The 19631-nt window shown below is 47.0% G+C and overlaps 1 protein-coding gene across 1 annotated transcript; it reads left to right on the forward strand.

The window, feature by feature from the left end:
• Positions 1–2200: 2200 nt before the first annotated feature.
• Positions 2201–19261, forward strand: KLHDC10 (kelch domain containing 10). The gene is made up of 9 exons (XM_081880093.1): positions 2201–2393; positions 7600–7821; positions 9092–9246; positions 10544–10692; positions 11686–11770; positions 13482–13548; positions 15340–15387; positions 17297–17436; positions 18766–19261. Exons 1-9 carry the CDS (start codon positions 2255–2257, stop codon positions 18973–18975), a joined length of 1215 nt encoding a protein of 404 aa, XP_081736219.1. The 5' UTR covers positions 2201–2254; the 3' UTR covers positions 18976–19261.
• The last annotated feature ends 370 nt before the right edge of the window (positions 19262–19631 follow it).

Here is a 19631-nt window from a genome sequence, read left to right on the forward strand (position 1 = left end):
CGTTGCTCGGTCCCTGCTCCTGCCAACCTAGCAGTTCAAAAGCACATCAAAGTGCAAGTAGATAAATAGGTAGCGCTCCGGCGGGAAGGTAAATGACATTTCCATGCAGTGCTCTGGTTCGCCAGAAGCGGCTTAGTCATGCTGGCCACATGACCCGAAAGCTGTACATCGGCTCCCTCGGCCAATAAGCGAGATGAGCGTCGCAACCCCAGCGTCAGCCACGACTGGACCTAATGGACAGGGGTCCCTTTACCTTTAATAATAAAAATATTTTCTTTATATCCCGCCCTCCCCAGCCGAAGCCGGGCTCAGAGCGGCTAACAACAGTAAAATGATACAACATTCTAAATGGGACACAGGGACCCTGCAGCCCTTCAGATGCTGATGGACTCCAACTCCCATCGGCCCCAGCGTAGCCCATCAGAGAATCGTAGAGTTGGAAGGTCATGTAGTCCAACCCCCTTCAATGCAGGAATCTCAGTTAAACCTCTGCTTAAAAACCTCCAAGGAAGGAGAGTCCACCCCCTCCAGAGGGAGACCGTTCCACTGTTGGACAGCTCTTACTGTCAGAAAAGGCACCTTTCTGTGCTGCAAGGCAGTGTGGCGTAGTGGTTAGAGTGTTAAGCTAAGCAGGGGGCTCCCAGCTTCAAGTCGCCACTTGGCCATGTGTTTCACTGGCTGAGCTTGAGCCTGTCCAGCCAGCCTAGCCTACCTCACAGGGTTGTTGTGAGGCCAAAACGGCGGTGGAGAGGAGGCTGCCTTTATTTCCTCGAAGGAAAGGCAAGATGCAAGTAGTTACTAACACTAGAAGTACAGCAGTCTTTTCCCTCCCTAATTTTGGTTCCTCTTGTTTCATTTTTGTCGGTTAAATGTTCAGTTGGGGTTGGCAGTTACTTTGATTTGGGTATTACAATATTTCCCCCCAAAAAAATTTTTTTTATTAGTTTTCACAACATTATAAACAAACAAACACATAAGACAAACAAACATAAATCATAGCCTTATTGAAAATTACACTTATTAACATTGTTAAGTGACTTCCTCGATTCCCCTTGGTTGAATTTCATTGCATATCCTTTTAACGGTTTTCCAAATCACAGTTCTTATAAAATTTAACTTAAACATTAACATCCTTCGACCTTGACATTATGAAATTAAACATATTAATTCATCCCATAACATAAATAAAATCCTAAGCCAATTAAGTATCTGCAAGCTGTTTTCAGTTAAATAACATAACATATTTAACTAAGTAATCATTAAATTTAATCCACTCTTCCTGATACTCCTCCTCCTTCTGGTTGCAGACTCTTCCAGTTAGGTCGGCTAGCTCCGAACAATCCTTCATCTTGATGTGGGTATAACTATTTATTGTTGCTCTTATAACTGCTTTTCACTGATTTATTGGTTTATATGTTGCTTGTATAGGATATCTTGTTTTTTTAATGTTTGATGCTTTGTTGTGTTTTATATGTATTATTATTATTATTATTATTATTATTATTATTATTATTATTTTATATGTATTATTATTAATAATAATAACAACAACATTCATTTTGTATCTCATCTGCAGCCCTTAAAACTGTCACGGCCTCCTCAGAACTCCTGGGGGGGGCGACCCCCTCGCGGAACTACAACTCCCAAGGTTCCTGGCGAAGAACCACCGTCTCTTCCGCCTGTCGATCCGCTATTTCCTATTTCGATTGCTCTTGCCTCCCCCGTCTCTTCCCCGTTTTGTGCAGAAAGGCCTTAATCTTGCGAGCGATTGCTCTGGCCTGGCTACCTCCGCCTCCCCCTCCTTTCCACGACGACGTCGCCCACACCTTTCGCCTCTCCTCCTCCAAGCCGACCCAACAACCGCGCCTCCGATTGGCCGGCGATGTGCAAGTCCGGCGCCTATTGGCTGTGGTAGCGGGAAAACTCTTGTTCCCCCCACCGCTCCTCGCGCAGGCAGGCACAAGTCCCTCCTCCAGCCCCTCACGTGGCGCTCCGATTGGCCGGCGCTGTGCAAGGCCGGCGCCTATTGGCTATGGCAGCGGGAAACTCCTGTTTCCCCCTCCCACTCCTCGCGCAGGGACGCACAAGCCGCTTCTCCAACAACCGCGCCTCCGATTGGCCGGCGCTGTGCAAGGCCGGCGCTTATTGGCTGTGGCGGCGGGAAACTCTGGTTTGCCCCCCCCTCCTCCAGCCCCTCACGTCGCGCTCCGTTTGGGCGACTGTGAGGGAGCCGAGAAGAGGAAGGAGGGCCAAGATGTCGGCGGGGAACGGAGAGGGCTGGGACGGCAACCGGCAGCGCGGCGCCGGCGGCGGGAACGGGCCCGCGGCTCAAGCTCCGCGCGGGGGGCTCCTCAACCGCTTCGTCAGGCTCCCGCCGGGCCCGGGCCGAGGCGGTGAGTGGGGGGGGGGAGGGAGGGAGCGTCTGCGCCTGCGCCGCCGCCAGAGCCAGAGCCAGAGCCAGAGCCCCGCTGCCCACCACGAATGGTGGTTGTTTAGTCGTGTCCAACTTTTCATGACCCCCTGGACCAGAGCATGCCAGGCCCTCCTGTCTTCCACTGCCTCCCGCAGTTTGGTCAAACTCAGGCTGGTCTCTTTGAGAACACTGTCCCACCATCTCGTCCTCTGTCGTCCCCTTCTCCTTGTGCCCTCCATCTTCCCCAACATCAGGCTCTTTTCCAGGGAGTCTTCTCTTCTCATGAGGTGGCCAAAGTCTTGGAGCCTCAGCTTCAGGATCTGTCCTTCCAGTGAGCACTCAGGGCTGATTTCCTTCAGAATGGAGAGGTTTGATCTTCTTGCTGTCCATGGGACTCTCAAGAGTCTCCTCCAGCACCAGAATTCAAAAGCATCCATTCTTCGGCGATCAGCCTTCTTGATGGTCCAGCTCTCACTTCCCTACATCATTGTTGTTGTTGTTTAGTCGTTTAGTTGTGTCTGACTCTTCGTGACCCCCTGGACCAGAGCACGCCAGGCCCTCCTGTCTTCCACTGCCTCCCGCAGTTTGGTCAAACTCATGCTGGTCTCTTCAAGAACACTGTCCCACCATCTCGTCCTCTGTCGTCCCCTTCTCCTTGTGCCCTCCATCTTCCCCAACATCAGGCTCTTTTCCAGGGAGTCTTCTCTTCTCATGAGGTGGCCAAAGTCTTGGAGCCTCAGCTTCAGGATCTGTCCTTCCAGTGAGCACTCAGGGCTGATTTCCTTCAGAATGGAGAGGTTTGATCTTCTTGCAGTCCATGGGACTCTCAAGAGTCTCTTCCAGCACCAGAATTCAAAAGCATCCATTCTTCGGCGATCAGCCTTCTTTATGGTCAAGCTCTCACTTCCATACATCTGGGAAAACCATAGCTTTAACTATATGGACCGTTGTTGGCAAGGTCTGTCTAGGTTTGTCATTGCTTTTCTCCCAAGAAGCAGGCGTCTTTTAATTTCGTGACTGCTGTCACCATCTGCATTGATCATGGAACCCAAGAAAATAAAATCTCTCACTGCCTCCATTTCTTCCCCTTCTATTTGCCAGGAGCCGATGGGACCAGTGGCCATGAACTTAGTTTTTTTGATGTTGAGCTTCAGACCATATTTTGCGCTTTCCCCAAATATGCTGAATCTGAATGTCTTGTGCTTGATTGGGGGCTTCTGGCTGACCGCCGTTGGAAGCAGCTCGCTGGGGCCACGTTGGTCTGATCTGCTTATAAGGGCTTTACGGAGGGGTGTTTGGGGAGCCTCCTCAGGTGACATTCGCCCTGCGCGTGCACAATGTAGGGAGCCCCGTGTGTAAATCCCTAACAGCAGCTCTGCAAGGTCGCCTGATGCTGCAGTCACTGCCTTGGGGTGAGCTTCATGTGTGTGTGTGTATACAGTGGCACCTTGGTTCTCAAAAGCCTTGGTACTCAAACAACTTGGAACCCAAACACTGCAAACCCGGAAGTAAGTGTTCCAGTTTGCGAACGTTTTTCGGAAGTCAAACGTGTTGCGTTTTGAGTGTTACGCTTCCGATGTGAGTGCCACACTTCCGTTTTGAGTGTTACGCTGAGGTCTATTTTTGCTTTTTATTTTGCGTTTTTTTTTTGCAGCTCTTTTTGTTTTGTTTTTCTGACTGTGTGGAACCCAGTTCAGTTGCTGATGGATTGATTGTGTGACTACAGTACATTGTTTATTGCTTTCATTTTAAGGATCAATGGTCTTGTTAGATAGTAAAGTCCATGTTAAATTGCTGTTTTAGGGGTTGTTTTTAAAAGTCCATTAATCCATTTGCATTACTTTCTATGGGAAAGCGTGCCTTGGTTTTGGAATGCTTTGGTTTTGGAACGGACTTCAGGAACGGATCAAATTTGAGAATCAGGGTACCACTGTACAGTACGTTGCAACTTGTGTACAGCACCTTGGCTGAACCTGAACAGCAAGGTAGCCTGGCGTTGTTGCCTCTGCGGTTTGCTGGTTTGGGGTGAAGGGAGAGGTCAAGCAGCTTGCTTAAGGCCCCCTAATGAGTTCCTGACAGAGGTGAGACCAGGACTTCCTAACTCATAGCTTTATTTTTATTTTTTTAAATAATATTTATTAAACTTTTAACAAGAAAAGGGTTACAAAACAGTAAACGAAAAACACACAAAAAATACAAAACCCAAAATTTAACATAAAGAGAAAAAATGAAAATCCCTCTTTCTAATATCTTACCACTCATTTACTTATTTTCATGACTTCCTCACACCTCCCTTTTTTGTATTCCATTTAAAAATTTGTTCAGCAAATTCATACCCTCTTAGTTTACCCTTAATTGTTTATCCTCACATATTATAACTTCAAATTTTCATCTAATATCAATCCATTCTTGCATATTCTTGTTTTACCTTATTACTAGAACCACTTCGTTTCATTCCAACGTCATTAACATTCAATAATTTTACAGTGTTTCTGTAGATAGATTTTAAATTTCTTCCAATCTTCTTCCACCAACTCTTCTCCCTGGTCTCGGATTCTGCCAGTCATTTCTGCCAATTCTATGTAGTCCATTACTTGCATCTGCCATTCTTCCAAGGTGGGTAGGTCTTGTGTCTTCCAATGCTTTCCTGACTCATAGCTTTAGCCAGTATGCCACACAAGCTTTTGGCACCTTTCCCGTCGTTCGTGACTAATTCCACCCCATAAAACAGTGCCAAGTTCATTACATTGGAACCGTGCTGCTTGATCCCTTGCGTGCTTATTGGATATAAATCCCATGGTGCTCACTGGTATTTACCCCAAGAATGCATAGAATTGCACTTTCGGTTATTAAAATGTTTATATACTTCCTGTTTCCTGCTTACATTAACTGTCAAAAGCGCAACTAAAACTTTTAAAAGAATCAGGTGCAGTATATAAGAGGGGAAATGTAAAGGAAAGTTGGACATTGACCAGCTTGCTGATACCGCCAGTTTTTCAGGTGCTGTTGAAACACAGCCAGAATAGGAAGTCCCATAATGTGTGTGTGCCACAGAGAATGCTTTTCCCTCATGTGCCACCACAAACCAGTCTTCTGATGGTGGAATGCCCAGAGCAGTCAGTCAGTATCACCTGAGTGAACAGGTGAACTCACCTTGGAGGAGACAGTCTTTTAAGTATCAGAGTTCCAAGCCACACAGTGCTTTAAAAATGGTACTCAGCACTTTGGGTTGGGTCTGGAAAGAAATCAGAAAATTAGTTCAGGTGGTATGACAGTGGAGCAACACACTTCAGGAACTTGTTGCCTGTCAGAACTCTTGACGACTCCTTGCTGCATCAACTGAACACACTTAGAGTCCTGTTATATCCTTCAAAGAGAGTCTGATGCAAGGCTTGTTACTGTAATGCAAGTCCAGGTGTAACAAGGGCATGCATAACCACAGCTGGATCTGCTCTCTCTAGGTTTGGTTGCAGTTGGCGTGTTAGTTTAAGATGTGCAAAAGCACTCTTTCCTGGAAACAGTATCACCTGTACTGGCTATCTAAGAGCACAGTCACACCATAAACAACCTTATTGGCTCCCAGTATGTTTCCGAGCACAATTGTTGGTGCTGACCTTTAACGCCCTAAACGGCCTCTGTCCTGTATACTTGAAGGAGCATCTCCACCCCCATTGTTCTGCCCAGACACTGAGGTCCAGCGCCGAGGGCCTTCTGGCGGTTCCCTCCCTGCGAGAAGCCAAGTTACAGGGAACCAGGCAGAGGGCCTTCTCAGTGGTGGCACCCGCCCTGTGGAACGCCCTCCCACCAGATGTCAAAGAGAAGAACAGCTACCAGACTTTTAGCAGACATCTGAAGGCAGCCCTGTTTAGGGAAGCTTTTAATGTTTGATGCATTACTGTATTTTAATATTTTGTTGGAAGCCGCCCAGAGTGGCTGGGGAAGCCCAGCCAGATGGGCAGGGTATAAATAAATTATTATTATTATTATTATTATTATTATTATTATTAAGACAGGGCTGTGCCTACATCCCTGCATCATTGGTCCTCTTGACCAGCAGCACATCTAACTCTTTGTTAATGTTCTTTGTTAGCGAGGCCACACTTTTTGTTGTTGTTAATGTGACAGGGCGCCTGAATGCATACTGGTTTATGTGCATGTAGCTAAACCACATATGAACAAGGTACTTCAACCCCATTTCATGTTACTGCTGGGTGCATGTCTAGGGAGTGCACGGAGACTGTGAATCAGGCCAGCTAGTGTGATCTTGTCCCCCTGCCACAGGGGGGCGAGGAGGCAGTCTGAAAGGGGCTCCAGTTCCATCAAGGTTAAGCTTTAGTTTGTTAACCCGTAATGATGCAGTCAAGCTCAGGCATTTATTCAGCGCCTCTGCAGGTGACCTCTCCCAGCATTTTCATGTAGATGGTAAACAGCATAAGGGCCAAAATAGAACCCCAGATGGGGAAAAAATGTTGAGCAGACGACCTCTACCACCAACTTTTGGTAAACCAACTTCTAGGAGGGACTAAAACCACAGGAAAAAACCCCTCCCAGATAATGTTGAGAGTTCATAAGAGCCTCCTGGATCAAGCTAATAATCCTTCCAGACCTGTTCTCACAATGGCCAACCAGATACATATGAGAAGCCCACAAGCCAATATGATTGAAAGCCAGAAATGTTTGGAAGATCATAGAATCATAGAATCCTAGAGTTGGAAGAGACCACAAGGGCCATCGAGTCCAACCCCCTGCCAAGCAGGAAACACCATCAGAGCACTCCTGACATATGGTTGTCAAGCCTCTGCTTAAAGACCTCCAAAGAAGGAGACTCCACCACACTCCTTGGCAGCAAATTCCACTGTCGAACAGCTCTTACTGTCAGGAAGTTCTTCCTAATGTTTGGGTGGAATCTTCTTTCTTGTAGATCAACACAACACCACATCTCCTTGTAGCTTTTTACCCAAACTTTCATGACTTACCTGCTCCCATGCCCGCCAATGAAAACGGGTTCGCGGGAATTTGTCCAGGATGGAACTGGAGCAACTTACTTTCTTGGTGCTGAGACTTTATCCATTGTGATGCCCACCTCTCTCCCTCCTTTGCCATCTTTCTATGCTGCGTCACCCAGCTTTGCAAAATATATTCTGTCCCGCCTTAGTTCATGAAAATCTTTTGTCTCTCTGCTTTAGGCCACAGAGTCCCACCAGCCAGAAGCGGCCACCGTTGTGTGGCAGACAATGCCAACTTGTACGTGTTCGGAGGATACAATCCTGACTATGATGAGTCCGGAGGGCCAGAGAACGAAGACTACCCACTCTTCAGGGAGCTTTGGCGATACAACTTTGCTACCGGCACCTGGCATCAAATGGGCACAGAGGGTTACATGCCTCGAGAGTTAGCATCTATGTCACGTGAGTGGAGGAGAATGAATTATTGCGGTAGTAATAAATGTAACTCCTAGCCTTAATAGCATTCTTGTTGTGAACTGCCCTGAAAGGGTGGTATACAAATTTAATAATAATCAGCTGTCCCATCTGTATAAGGGCAGTAATTGAGTAAGATTAGAGTGAGCTATTTTGAGATCCGTTTTGTAACTCCTGTACTTAAAATAGGGTCTTATAAAAGTCCAGGCTTAGATGCCAAGAAGGACTTGGCTTCGTATTGTTGCTGGCCGGATCTGCACTGTGGATAAATTCATGTTACACAGTTGTGGCTACCAAGAGTCTTAAGAGGTGTGGCACTACCGCCACCATCACCCCAGCAGTGGCCATGGGGTTGGTTTTTGCAGGGCTTTCTCGCTTCCCTTTTCTTTTGGAACTGCTACAGCTGGGGATGCTGAATGCTGGAGCTCTGTCCTTTCTCTTTACTTCTCTCCCCTGCCCCCCCGGAAAGTCTTCATGGTGGATGTACTTTGCATGATTCATCCACAGCTCTGCAGGGTTTTTTCCATTAGTGCAGTCCACTTTCTGTTGTGAAATTCAGGTCTGCAGGGAAGTGTCAGTGACTTTTATTGCCTTTTGCTGCCGTGTGAGTGCTTGACTGAAAAGCAATATGAGTTGCTCGGGTTCCTTTAGTATACTTTGTCTGTTCATTTGCATGCCCATTCATACTGCTTGCACATGAACCCGTCTGCTGCTCACGCTCTACTGCACAGTGCTAATGCGAGTGGCGCTGTGGGTTAAGCCACTGAGCCTAGGACTTGCCAATCAGAAGGTCGGCGGTTCGAATCCCCACAACGGGGTAAGCTCCTGTTGCTCAGTCCCTGCTCCTGCCAACCTAGCAGTTCGAAAGCACATCAAAGTGCAAGTAGATAAATAGGTACCGCTCCAGCGGGAAGGTAAACGGTGTTTCTGTGCGCTGCTCTGGTTCGCCAGAAGCGGCTTAGTCATCCTGGCCACATGACCTGGAAGCTGTACGCCGGCTCCCTCGGCCAATAAAGTGAGATGAGCGCCACAACCCCAGAGTGGGTCACGACTGGACCTAATGGTCAGGGGTCCCTTTACCCTTTACCTTTAACTTGTTAGTTCTGTGTTGCTGGCAAGAGGGCTCTCTCCATCCCTTCACTATACTTTTGGTTACTGGTGAACAGCTCAGCAGAGAAGACAATTGTTCCAAGGTGCAGTTGAGGGCTACCAAATTTGGATGTCAAAGGTTTTGTTCTGCATTCTTGTTTTCTGCCAGTTGTGTTGCATGGGAATAACCTCTTGGTCTTTGGCGGCACCGGGATCCCCTTTGGCGAGAGCAATGGCAATGACGTCCATGTCTGCAACGTCAAGTACAAGCGCTGGGCCCTCTTCAACTGTCGAGGGAAGAAGCCCAACCGCATCTATGGACAGGTATGGGGGAGGGGTTGTCATCCACTGCAGCCCCTATTCTACTATACAGGGAAGTTTTTAATGGTTGATGTTTTATTGTGTTTTTAATATTTTGTTGGGAGGCACCCAGAGTGGCTGGGGCAACCCTATTCAGATGGTCAGGTTGTAATTATTATTATTATTATTATTATTATTATTATTATTATTATTATTATCATCAGACTCTTGAAGGACAGAGAGTGGTTCCATATTCCTGAGAGGCCTGTGCTCTTAATTCAGGTCTCACTTATCTCATCGGGTCTAAAAATGGGGAGCAGTTATCAAGTTCCTGAGCATGAAGCATACTGAAGCACCTATGAGCCCAAGGTTTTGATGGCTTAGCCCTATAAAAGAGAAAAATAGAATATGCTGGAGCATGTACAATCATACCTCAGGTTACAGACGCTTCAGATTGTGTTTTTTCGGGTTACGGACTGCCAAAACCCAGAAGTACCAGAATGGGTTACTTTCGGGTTTCGGCGGTTGCGCATGCGCAGAAGCACTAAATTGCGCTTTGCACATGCGCAGACGTGCCGCTGTGGGTTGCGGATGCTGCAGGTTGTGAACATGCATCCCGCACGGATCATGTTCGCAACCTGAGCGTCCACTGTACAGAGTGCTTTTCAACTTTAGGTACCACAACCATCTTCCATACATCCAAGGCAATAGGCCGTTCCCTTACCCCCACCCCGTGTCTGTACACATTGCAGTGTTTCAGCACCACATTTCAACCATAAGCTCAAATCAGTTCACGGAAATGAGATCAGACTTACAGGCAGATTTAATTGCCCTGGCAATACAGTGGTGCCCCGCAAGACGAATGCCTCGCAAGACGGAAAACTCGCTAGACGAAAGAGTTTTCCGTTTTGGAGGCGCTTCGCAAAACGAATTTCCTATGGGCTTGCTTCGCAAGACGAAAATGTCTTGCGAGTTCCTGCGGGTTTCCCCCCCTTCCCCCCCTTTTTCTAAGCCGATAAGCCGCTAGACCCTTAATAGCGCTAATCCGCTAAGCCGTCAATGGGCTTGCTTCGCAAGACGAAAAAACCGCTAGACGAAGAGACTCGCGGAACGGATTCTTTTGGTCTTGCGAGGCACCACTGTACCAAGTGCTGTCCGTGGCATACTGTCACTCCTGGCTTTCAAGGGAGCAAAGTGGTGTGACAAAGGGGATCCAGGGAAGGGGGAGACGGATGCTCTTCAGAGGATCCCTGCCTTTCGGCTGCCTTCCTATGGTGCCCCTTCAGTTCTCCTGCAGCTCTTCCCTCTTCTCCCTTACCAGGCGATGGCGATCATAAATGGCTCCTTGTACGTATTCGGAGGCACGACAGGATACATTTACAGCACAGACCTGCACAAGCTGGACCTGAACACCAGGGAGTGGACCCAGCTGAAGCCAAACAACATGCACTGTGACATGCCGGAGGAAAGGTGAGCTTGGCCTCTTGCTCAGTGGTGCCTGCTGCGTAAAACTGGCTGCAAGGTGACCAGCCTCAAGTCTTCCTCATTCAAAATGATAGTCTCACGATAGACGTTCTTATTAAAATGTCAATTCCAATAAAAAAAAAAATGGCTGTCTCTTCAGCCACATCCCCCTGCCCTCCAGATGTTGGTAGGGTTTGTGTGGTTTAGTTGGGATGCCTAAATTTGGAAACATTTGCTATGAAAATACTAGCATGTTTGACGGACTGCCTCACCAGAGTGGTGCATGCTCTGGTTAACTCCCGCTTGGACTACTGCCATGCACTCTATGTGGGGCTACCTTTGAAGGTGACCCAGAAACTACAACTAATCCAGAATGTGGCAGCTAGACTGGTGACTGGGACCGCATAACACGGGTCTTGAAAGACCTACATTGGCTCCCAGTACATTTCTTAGCACAATTCAAAGTGTTGGTGTTGACCTTTAAAGCCCTAAATGGCCTCGGTCGAGTATATCTGATGGAGCGTCTCCACCCCCATCGTTCTACCCGGACGCTGAGATCCAGCACCGAGGGCCTTCTGGCGGTTCCCTCACTGCAAGAAGCCAAGTTATACAGGGAACCAGGCAGAGGGCCTTCTTGGTGGTGGCCCCCGCCCTGTGGAACGCCCTCCCACCAGATGTCAAAGAGAACAACAACTTCCAGAGTTTTAGCAGACATCTGAAGGCAGCCATGTTTAGGGAAGCTTTTAATGTTTGATGTATTATTTTATTTTAATATTTGGTTGGAAGCCGCCCAGAGTGGCTGGGGAGGCCCGGCCAGAAGGGCGGGGTATAAATAATATTTTATTTTTATTCTGATTCATATATAGCATGGCATTCTTGGCTGACAGACTGAGAAAACTGAATGCACCACAGGGGATAGAAACTTGTGCATACACACACACACACATATAAATGAGCAGGCAGATGAAGCTACAAATAATTTTGACTTTGTCTTTCCAGATACAGACATGAAATTGCACATGACGGACAGAGGATTTACATCTTAGGAGGGGGAACGTCTTGGACAGCCTATTCCTTGGACAAGGTAATAGGATCAACCACCGAAATACTTTTTATTAGTTTTTATTAGTGCTCTGATGGTGTTTCCTGCTTGGCAGGGGGTTGGACTTGATGGCCCTTGTGGTCTCTTCCAACTCTGTGATTCTATGATTCTATGATTTCTCGCTAGTGAGATCAGAAAGTAAGCCCATGACCAGAGCTGGTGAATTTTAATAGCAGAATGTTGAGGTCTTGAGTATTTGGCACATAATGCAGATTGGTGAATGGAATTGGGTTTGGTTTGGGAGTCCTGGGTTCCAGTCACTGCTCTGATTGATTGTATAGCAGGTCACCCTTTTTTCCATCTCAGAACATTGCTCTTGCAAGGGGGAACATCCACCAGAGTGCCATGAAGACAAAATTTGCAAAGATTTGCACACGAGGAATCCCAGTATGTTTCACCTGTATCTCTAATAGGGCACAACCTGGGATGAATTTATCCTGTGCAAGCCCCCTTTGACATACATAGCCACACTTTTGCACAGTTCCTGTTGAGTTAATTGACATAATAATAATATAAAAAAATTATTTATATCCTGCCCTCCCCAGCCGAAGCCGGGCTCAGAGCAGCTAACAACAATAAAATTAACACAGTTTACATAAAACCACAATCAATTAATTGAAATCAATTAATTCTAAAATCAATTCAGAATCAAATTAATGGCAACCACTGGGCTAGAGTTCTAGAGGTCAGACTGTGTAGCTCTGTCTTGCAGGCCCTGCGGAAAGATTTCAAGGGGCTCGTCTTGATCTTTAAAGCCCTTTGTGGCTTAGGGCCCTCGTATCTACGGGACCGCCTCTCCTGGTATGCCCCGCAGAAAAGGTCAATGAACAACCATAGTTTAGAGGTCCTGGGCCCTAAGGAAGTCAGACTATCCTCCACCAGGGCCAGGGCCTTCTCAGTAATAGCTCCGACCTGGTGGAATGCTCTGTCCCATGAGACTAGGGCCCTTCAGGATTTAACCTCCTTCCGCCGGGCCTGTAAGACAGAGCTATTCCACTTGGCCTTTAATTTGAATTCAGCCTGATCTTTTATTTCCCTTCTCTTCCCTCCCCCTCCTCTTTTATGAAGATCACCCGCTCTGAGACCCCACAGCTAATTCTCCCCTGGCCTCCTCGCTGGCCCAAGTAGGACCAATTCAGCCAGCTAGCCCTGGGGATAATCTAATGCTTATTTCCCCTAAATTGATTTTTGAATTTTATTGTTATTCATGTTTTTATACTGTATTTTATGCTGCTTTATAATTGTCTTAAATTTAGCTGCCCTGAGTCCGGTTTTTGAACCGGAAGGGCAAGGTATAAATAAAAAAATATTATTATTATTATTACTGAAGTTACAAGAAATCAGATTTTGACTTAAAACACCAGGAAGAACTTTCTGACAGTAAGAGCCATTTGACAGGTTGCCAAGGCGCACAGAATTATAACAGCTCAAGTTTCCCTTCGGCAGCAGGCAGATGATATGGCAATTTTTCTGCAAACCCAACAATCCATACCCCCGGATATCATGAATCAAGTGTCAGCCTCTTGCCTAATTTCCAGCGCTTAGCTGTTTAACTTGGAAATCTCTTGTGGGGTGATGGAGTGGGCTTGACGGGTGAATTTGCTGGCAGAGGCCTTGAGTTCAGCCTTTGCCTTGTTCCATTTCTGTCATTTAAAAAAATATATATATAATTGTATTATTTCTGTTGCTTCAGATCCATGCCTACAACCTTGAAACAAACACCTGGGAAGAAATTGCAACAAAGCCTCATAAGAAAAAAGGTAGGCTTTTGAAAAATAGCATATATTGGCAGGGGTTGAAAAGACAAAACTATTTGTAGCCAGAAATAAAATGTTGGTGGGGGGCCCCAGGGAGAGATTCAAAGGAAGTTTGCAAACAAGTCAGTCTTCTCAAAACCTTTGTACAGTGGTGCCTCGCAAGACTAAATTAATCCGTTCCGCGAGTCTCTTCGTCTTGCGGTTTTTTCGTCTTGTGAAGCACAGCTATTAGCGGCTTAGCGGCTATTAAAGGCTTAGCGGCTTTAAGAAAAAGGAAAAGAACTCGCAAGACGTTTCGTCTTACGAAGCAAGCCCATAGGGAAATTTGTCTTGCGGAACGACTCAAAAGACGGAAAACTCTTTTGTCTTGCCCGTTTTTCGTCTTGCGAGGCATTCGTCTTGCGAGGTACCACTGTACTTTACTCTTTGTTAAAAATCCAAACTAAACCCATAGATTGATCTGAAATATACACCAAAAATGTTGCATAATTCCAGGTCTCATGTATAGTAGCTGGTTCCAGATTAATTTTTTAAATAACTAGATACAGTGGTATCTTGGGTTACAGGTGCTTCAGGTTACGGACCCTTCAGGTTACAGGCGCTTCAGGTTACAGGTGCTTCAGGTTACAGACTCCGCTAACCCAGAAATAGTACCTTGGGTTAAGAACTTTGCATCAGGATGAGAACAGAAATCGTGCTCCGGTGGCCCGGCGGCAGCAGGAGGCCCCATTAGCTAAAATAGTATCTCAGGTTAAGAACAGTTTCAGGTTAAGAACGGACCTCCAGAACGAATTAAGGTCTTAACCCAAGGTACCACAGTATTTCTCTTTGGATTCTGGTGCCTTGTGGAAATCTGACATCTCAGAAACACTTTTTAAAATGTACAGTAAACTTTCAAGAAGGGTTATGTTCCAGAAATCATGCCTAAAACCAGTGACTTTTCCCCCAGATGCCTGTCCCCTAATTATCTATTTAGCCAAGCACTTAAATGCACACAAATTATATGCACATACGTTGTGGGTTTACTGTATTCATGTAGAGCTCAGATTTAGTGATTCCACTTGACTCAACGCCCATAGTTAGGCTTTTGTAACCTTTCTTGATATGAAGGCTCCTTGGGCCAGGTGGCCTTTCAACATACTTCAGTTCAGATTATTTTCCTCTGGTCATTTTAATTGGTTTGCTCTCACAACCCTCTCTTCAATGGGCATTCCAGAGCGCTTGTAAAGTGAGCACAAACTGTTCTTAGGCTTCAGATAGGTAGCCATGTTGGTCTGACGCAGTCGAAATCAAAAATAAAAAAATAGTCCAGTAGCATCTTAGAGGCCAATTAAATTTGTTCTAGGTATAAGCTTTTGTGTGCATGCACACTTCTTCAGATGCACACTGAAGATACACACTGAAGTGTGTATCTGAAGAAGTGTGCATGCACACAAAAGCTGATACCAAGAACAAACTTAGTTGGTCTCTAAGGTGCTACTGCACTATTTTTTTGTTCTGGGGTTTTTCATCTTTATCCACACGCAAGCTAAAATATGCTTTAGGAGTAGGCAGTTTCCTCCCTCGCTGTTTCGACTTCACCTCTTCATATGGATTAAACTGAAGGATGGCTAAAGGTCAGTTGGTATTGGACGATCGTATGAGTGTTTCGCAGCCAGGCACAAGAATTCTTTGCAATTCATGTTAAACCCCTTTTCAGGCTGGCCGGCCCCTTCCCAATAATGAGAAACCCACCTTTACTGAGCAGTCTTCTCTTCAGTTTCACTCGCTCACCCTCAGGTTTTTGTTCCACAGATTTCCCGGCGGCCAGGAGATGTCACAGTTGTGTACAGATAAAAAATGGTAAGAATCACTGGCTCACTTTGGCACGTTCAGCTGCAGAGGCTCCTGTTTGTGGCATGTGAAATCCCAACTGGGATGAAGCGTTTGAGCCTACTTCTGTATGCACACAACAGTCCATCTTTGAGGTGCTGCGGTGACTCAGCATGTTCAGAAACATTCTAACAGCAGAGGGTGGAAGGGTCAGCCATATTGTTGGAAAGCTTGTCACAAGAGAAATGGAAGGCTGGTTTGACTCGAGGGGAGAAACATCATACCCCGGGGCCACTTCCTCCAAATGGACTCTGGTTTGTCAAATGTCCATGTCACTTCCCACTTAAAAAAAGAAGAAGAAAGAGTACAGTCATACCTCGTGTTATAGATGCTTGAGGTTGCGTTTTTCCGAGTTGCGGACTGCCGAAACATGGAAGTACTGGAACGGGTGACTTCTGGGTTTTAGCTGTCACGCATGCGCAGAAGCTCTAAAATCACACTTTGCACATGCACAGAAGCGCTGAATCACAACCCGTGCGTGTGCAGACACAGGTTGCGAATGCTGCGGGTTGCGAACGTGCATCCCACGCGGATCATGTTCGCAACCCGAGCATCCACCATATCCCAGTGCCATTTACAACCAAAATGAAAAAGAATAATAAAATCACATAAACTTGGTTAAAAATGGATTTAATGTTACAATGTATTGTTGGTGGTGCCCAAATGCATGGAAGAACAAAAACTTCTTTGTCTGGCAGTGCCAAAGGGGCATTCCTGGGAAGAGTGTTCCATAAATAGGGTGAGTGGGCAGGCAGGAAGGAAGTGGGTGGATGTGGGAAAATTCAGAATTTTGCTTATTACTTAGTTATTTAACTATTACTTGAGTCCAAAGAGCTCAGGGAAACATACATATTACAACCCTCCCGCCCAATTCATCCTCTCAACAGCCCTATAAGGTAGGCTATAATGGTTGAGTGGAGACTTGAACCCGGGCCTTCCTCGCTGCATACACTGGGTTATTTTTAAAATTTGTATCCTGCCCTTAATCTGAAGATCCCGGGGCGTTTCTCAACAGAAAAATACAAAATAAGAACGCAGGATACATAATAAATCACAGACAAAAACAAACGCCTCCCACAAACACATTTTAAAAGCCACAGGGTGTTTCTCAGCCAAACACCTGGTTGAAGAGAAACTTTCTCGCCTGGCACCTAAATATATGTAATAAAGGTGCCAGATGAGACTGCCTACGGAGAGCATTCCACAAACGGGGAGCCAACGCAGAAAAGGTCCGTTCTTGCGTTGCTTCTCAGGGAGAGGGCACATCAAGAAGGGCCTCAGATGATTCCTAGGTTCCCAGGCAAGATTAAAAGTTACTGTACTTTTCCATGTAGAATATGTTTTTTTCTTTAAAATCATGTTGAAAAGTGGGGGTCGTCTTATACATGGGTAGTGTGCATAGGGTGGGCGTTTGCTTGGTTGCTGCCGTGGTTGTTGTGCGTGTTATTAGTTGCCGCGTCAATGGGTGGTGTTGATTGGCTGACGCTCCAGCAGTTGAGTGGGCGATTGGCAGGTTCTGCTGGCGATGGGACAGACAGGAGGCGGATTTTGCGACGCGGGCGGGCGAGCGATTTTTGGCAATCCTCCGCAAAAAAAAAAGCTCAGCAACTCTGTGCCATCTTCCCCCGTTTTCTTTGAGTCCCCCAAAATAGGGGTAGTCTTATACATGGTGGTGTCTTATAGATGGAAAAGTACGGTATTTCCTTGAAAAGATGGAGGTGGGGGAGCACATTAATCTCAGAGGAAGTCTGGCGAGAGAAACCGTTGTGGAAACGGCAGTTTCTCTCTGCACCAGGTGAAGAACGGAGCAAACCCTCCTTGTGTGTTCTTTTATGGTGGGAAAACAATGCCTAATGCCCTGCGCCCTTTTTCGATTCAGATGTCTTTGTCTGCGGAGGATACAACGGAGAAGTGATCCTGGGAGACATCTGGAAACTGAGCTTGCAGACCTTCCAGTGGGTGAAACTCCCGGCCGTCATGCCAGAGCCAGTTTATTTCCACTGTGCTGCTGTGACTCCGGTAAGCAGCTGCCAGCGCCCAGCCTCTCTGCAAGGTCCTACGTGGCACAGAAATGGCCAGCAAGAAGCTGGGGGGGGGGGCAGTGAATTAACCAGCTGAGGGAGCTATTTGAAAATACTGGAGTTCTGTCAACCCAGACCGTCATTGGGGGGTAGGAAATGGCCCTGGAACAGCCACCTTCAGATGAAATCCTGCTGCTGGGATCACAAACGCTCAGGCACTGCAGGATTAAACCAGCAATGTCAGCTGACGGGCGGGAAGGTGGGCGTTTGCTTGATAGGAAATGGCCAAATTGGATGCCCTGCAGGTCGGAGGTTCTCCACCCCTGTTCTGCCTCATGTCTTCAGTGCTATTCAGGCTGAGTAAGAGGAGCGGAGGGTGGGAGCAAAGCGCCTTTCTCTGCAGTTTGGCTCTCTGCAAGCACGTCAGGCCCACCGGCTGCTGCCCAGGACAAATAATAATAATAAAATTTTATTTTTATCCCGCCCTCCCCAACCGAAGCCGGGCTCAGAGCGGCTAACAACAATAAAAGTAACACAGCATTCTAAAATCAATTCATTCTAAAATCAATTCAGAATCAAATTAATGGCAACCATTGGGCTAGAGTGCTATGAGAATTACCGAAGGAGGGGGTCAGACTGTGCCTTGGCCAAAGGCCTGGCGGAACAGCTCCGTCTTTCAGGCCCTGCGGAAAGATGTCAAGTCCCGCAAGGCCCTAGTCTCTTGGGACAGAGCGTTCCACCAGATTGGGGCCACGGCCAAAAAAGCCCTGGCTCTGGTTGAGGCCAGCCTAACCTCCCTGTGGCCCGGGACCTCCAAGATGTTTTTGTTTGAAGACCGCAAGGTCCTCCGTGGGACATACCAGGAGAGGCGGTCCCGTAGGTACGAGGGTCCTGGGCCGTATAGGGCTTTAAAGGTTAAAAACAGCACCTTGAACCTGATCCTGTACTCCATTGGGAGCCAGTGCAGCTGGAAAAGCACCGGGTGAATGTGATCCCTGGCAAGGACGAGTCTCGCCATGGCATTGTGCACCCGCTGGAGTTTCTGGGTCAGTCTCAAGGGCAGCCCCATGTGGAGCAAGTTACAAAATGAGTTGCCCTTGAGGATCTTGAGGTCATTAAGCACCGGGCAACCTGGCAGGCAGGCTTGTAGCACCCACTGCCCTCTTGCTACCTCTGGTTGCAAACAGAATTCAGCCTCGGTGTCAAGCTGATCACCGATGTTTGGGGCCGGATGGCATCTCTCCTTCACAGGCAATCCAGGTGCTTGCCATTCTGCTTAAAAGAAAACCCAGCAGTGATCTTCCTTTTCCCTCTTGTTTCCACACAGGCCGGCTGCATGTACGTCCACGGAGGCGTGGTGGACATCCAACGGAACAAACGGACTGGCTCTCTCTTTAAGATGTGGCTGGTAGTGCCTAGCCTCTTGGAACTCTCTTGGGAGAAGCTTCTGGGGTTTTTCCCCCACTTAGCAAACCTCACCAGATCGCAGCTTTTGCACCTTGGACTCACACAGGGACTCATCGAGCGCTTGAAATGAGAAAGCACCTGCTCTTCAAACACTACTTTTAAAAAAGTGACTCCTCCGCCCCTCTCTTTTTTCCCCCTCTCCTCTCTCTCACCCTCTCCTTTTCTCTCTCTATTTATGAGCACTGCGGAGGATTGCTGCTAGGAGATGGGACGACACCCGACTCCAAAGCCTTACTCGGCAAATATACATCAGATGCCTTTTTTTTTCTTCTGTGAATTTTTATTTTAAAGTTTATGGAAGTCAAGCTTTTTTTGGTTTTAATTTATGGATACCTATAAATACATCGTGAACGAAAGACGCTGTCGCTCAGCTGATTTGTACTGCTTTTGCTGCATGCTTTGTAGTCGCAGGAAGGCAAGGCGGACGGCGTGACACAGTCTCTCCTAGTTACTGTTCTGTAAGATGGCCATAACTTGCAGCAGTTTTGAAAGGGGAAGGCTGGCTGCTAACTCGGGAACCCATCGTAGTAGCTCTTGCCACATCCCCTGCCTCTCTAAAAAAAGAAAAGGCCTAAATGCCAGCTGGCTTTCTCTGATCTGTCTTCTTACAGATGCTACAGTTTGGAAAGACTGGCGCCTTGTGTTGTGACTTTCTGAAACGCGTCTCATTTATTGCCTTTTCATATTGAACTGCCCAGTCCAAGACTGGTTTACTTCCATGTGGCT

This window comes from Podarcis erhardii (genome assembly GCF_964252035.2).
Source record: "Podarcis erhardii genome assembly, chromosome: 10".
Taxonomy (NCBI): Eukaryota; Metazoa; Chordata; class Lepidosauria; order Squamata; family Lacertidae; genus Podarcis; species Podarcis erhardii.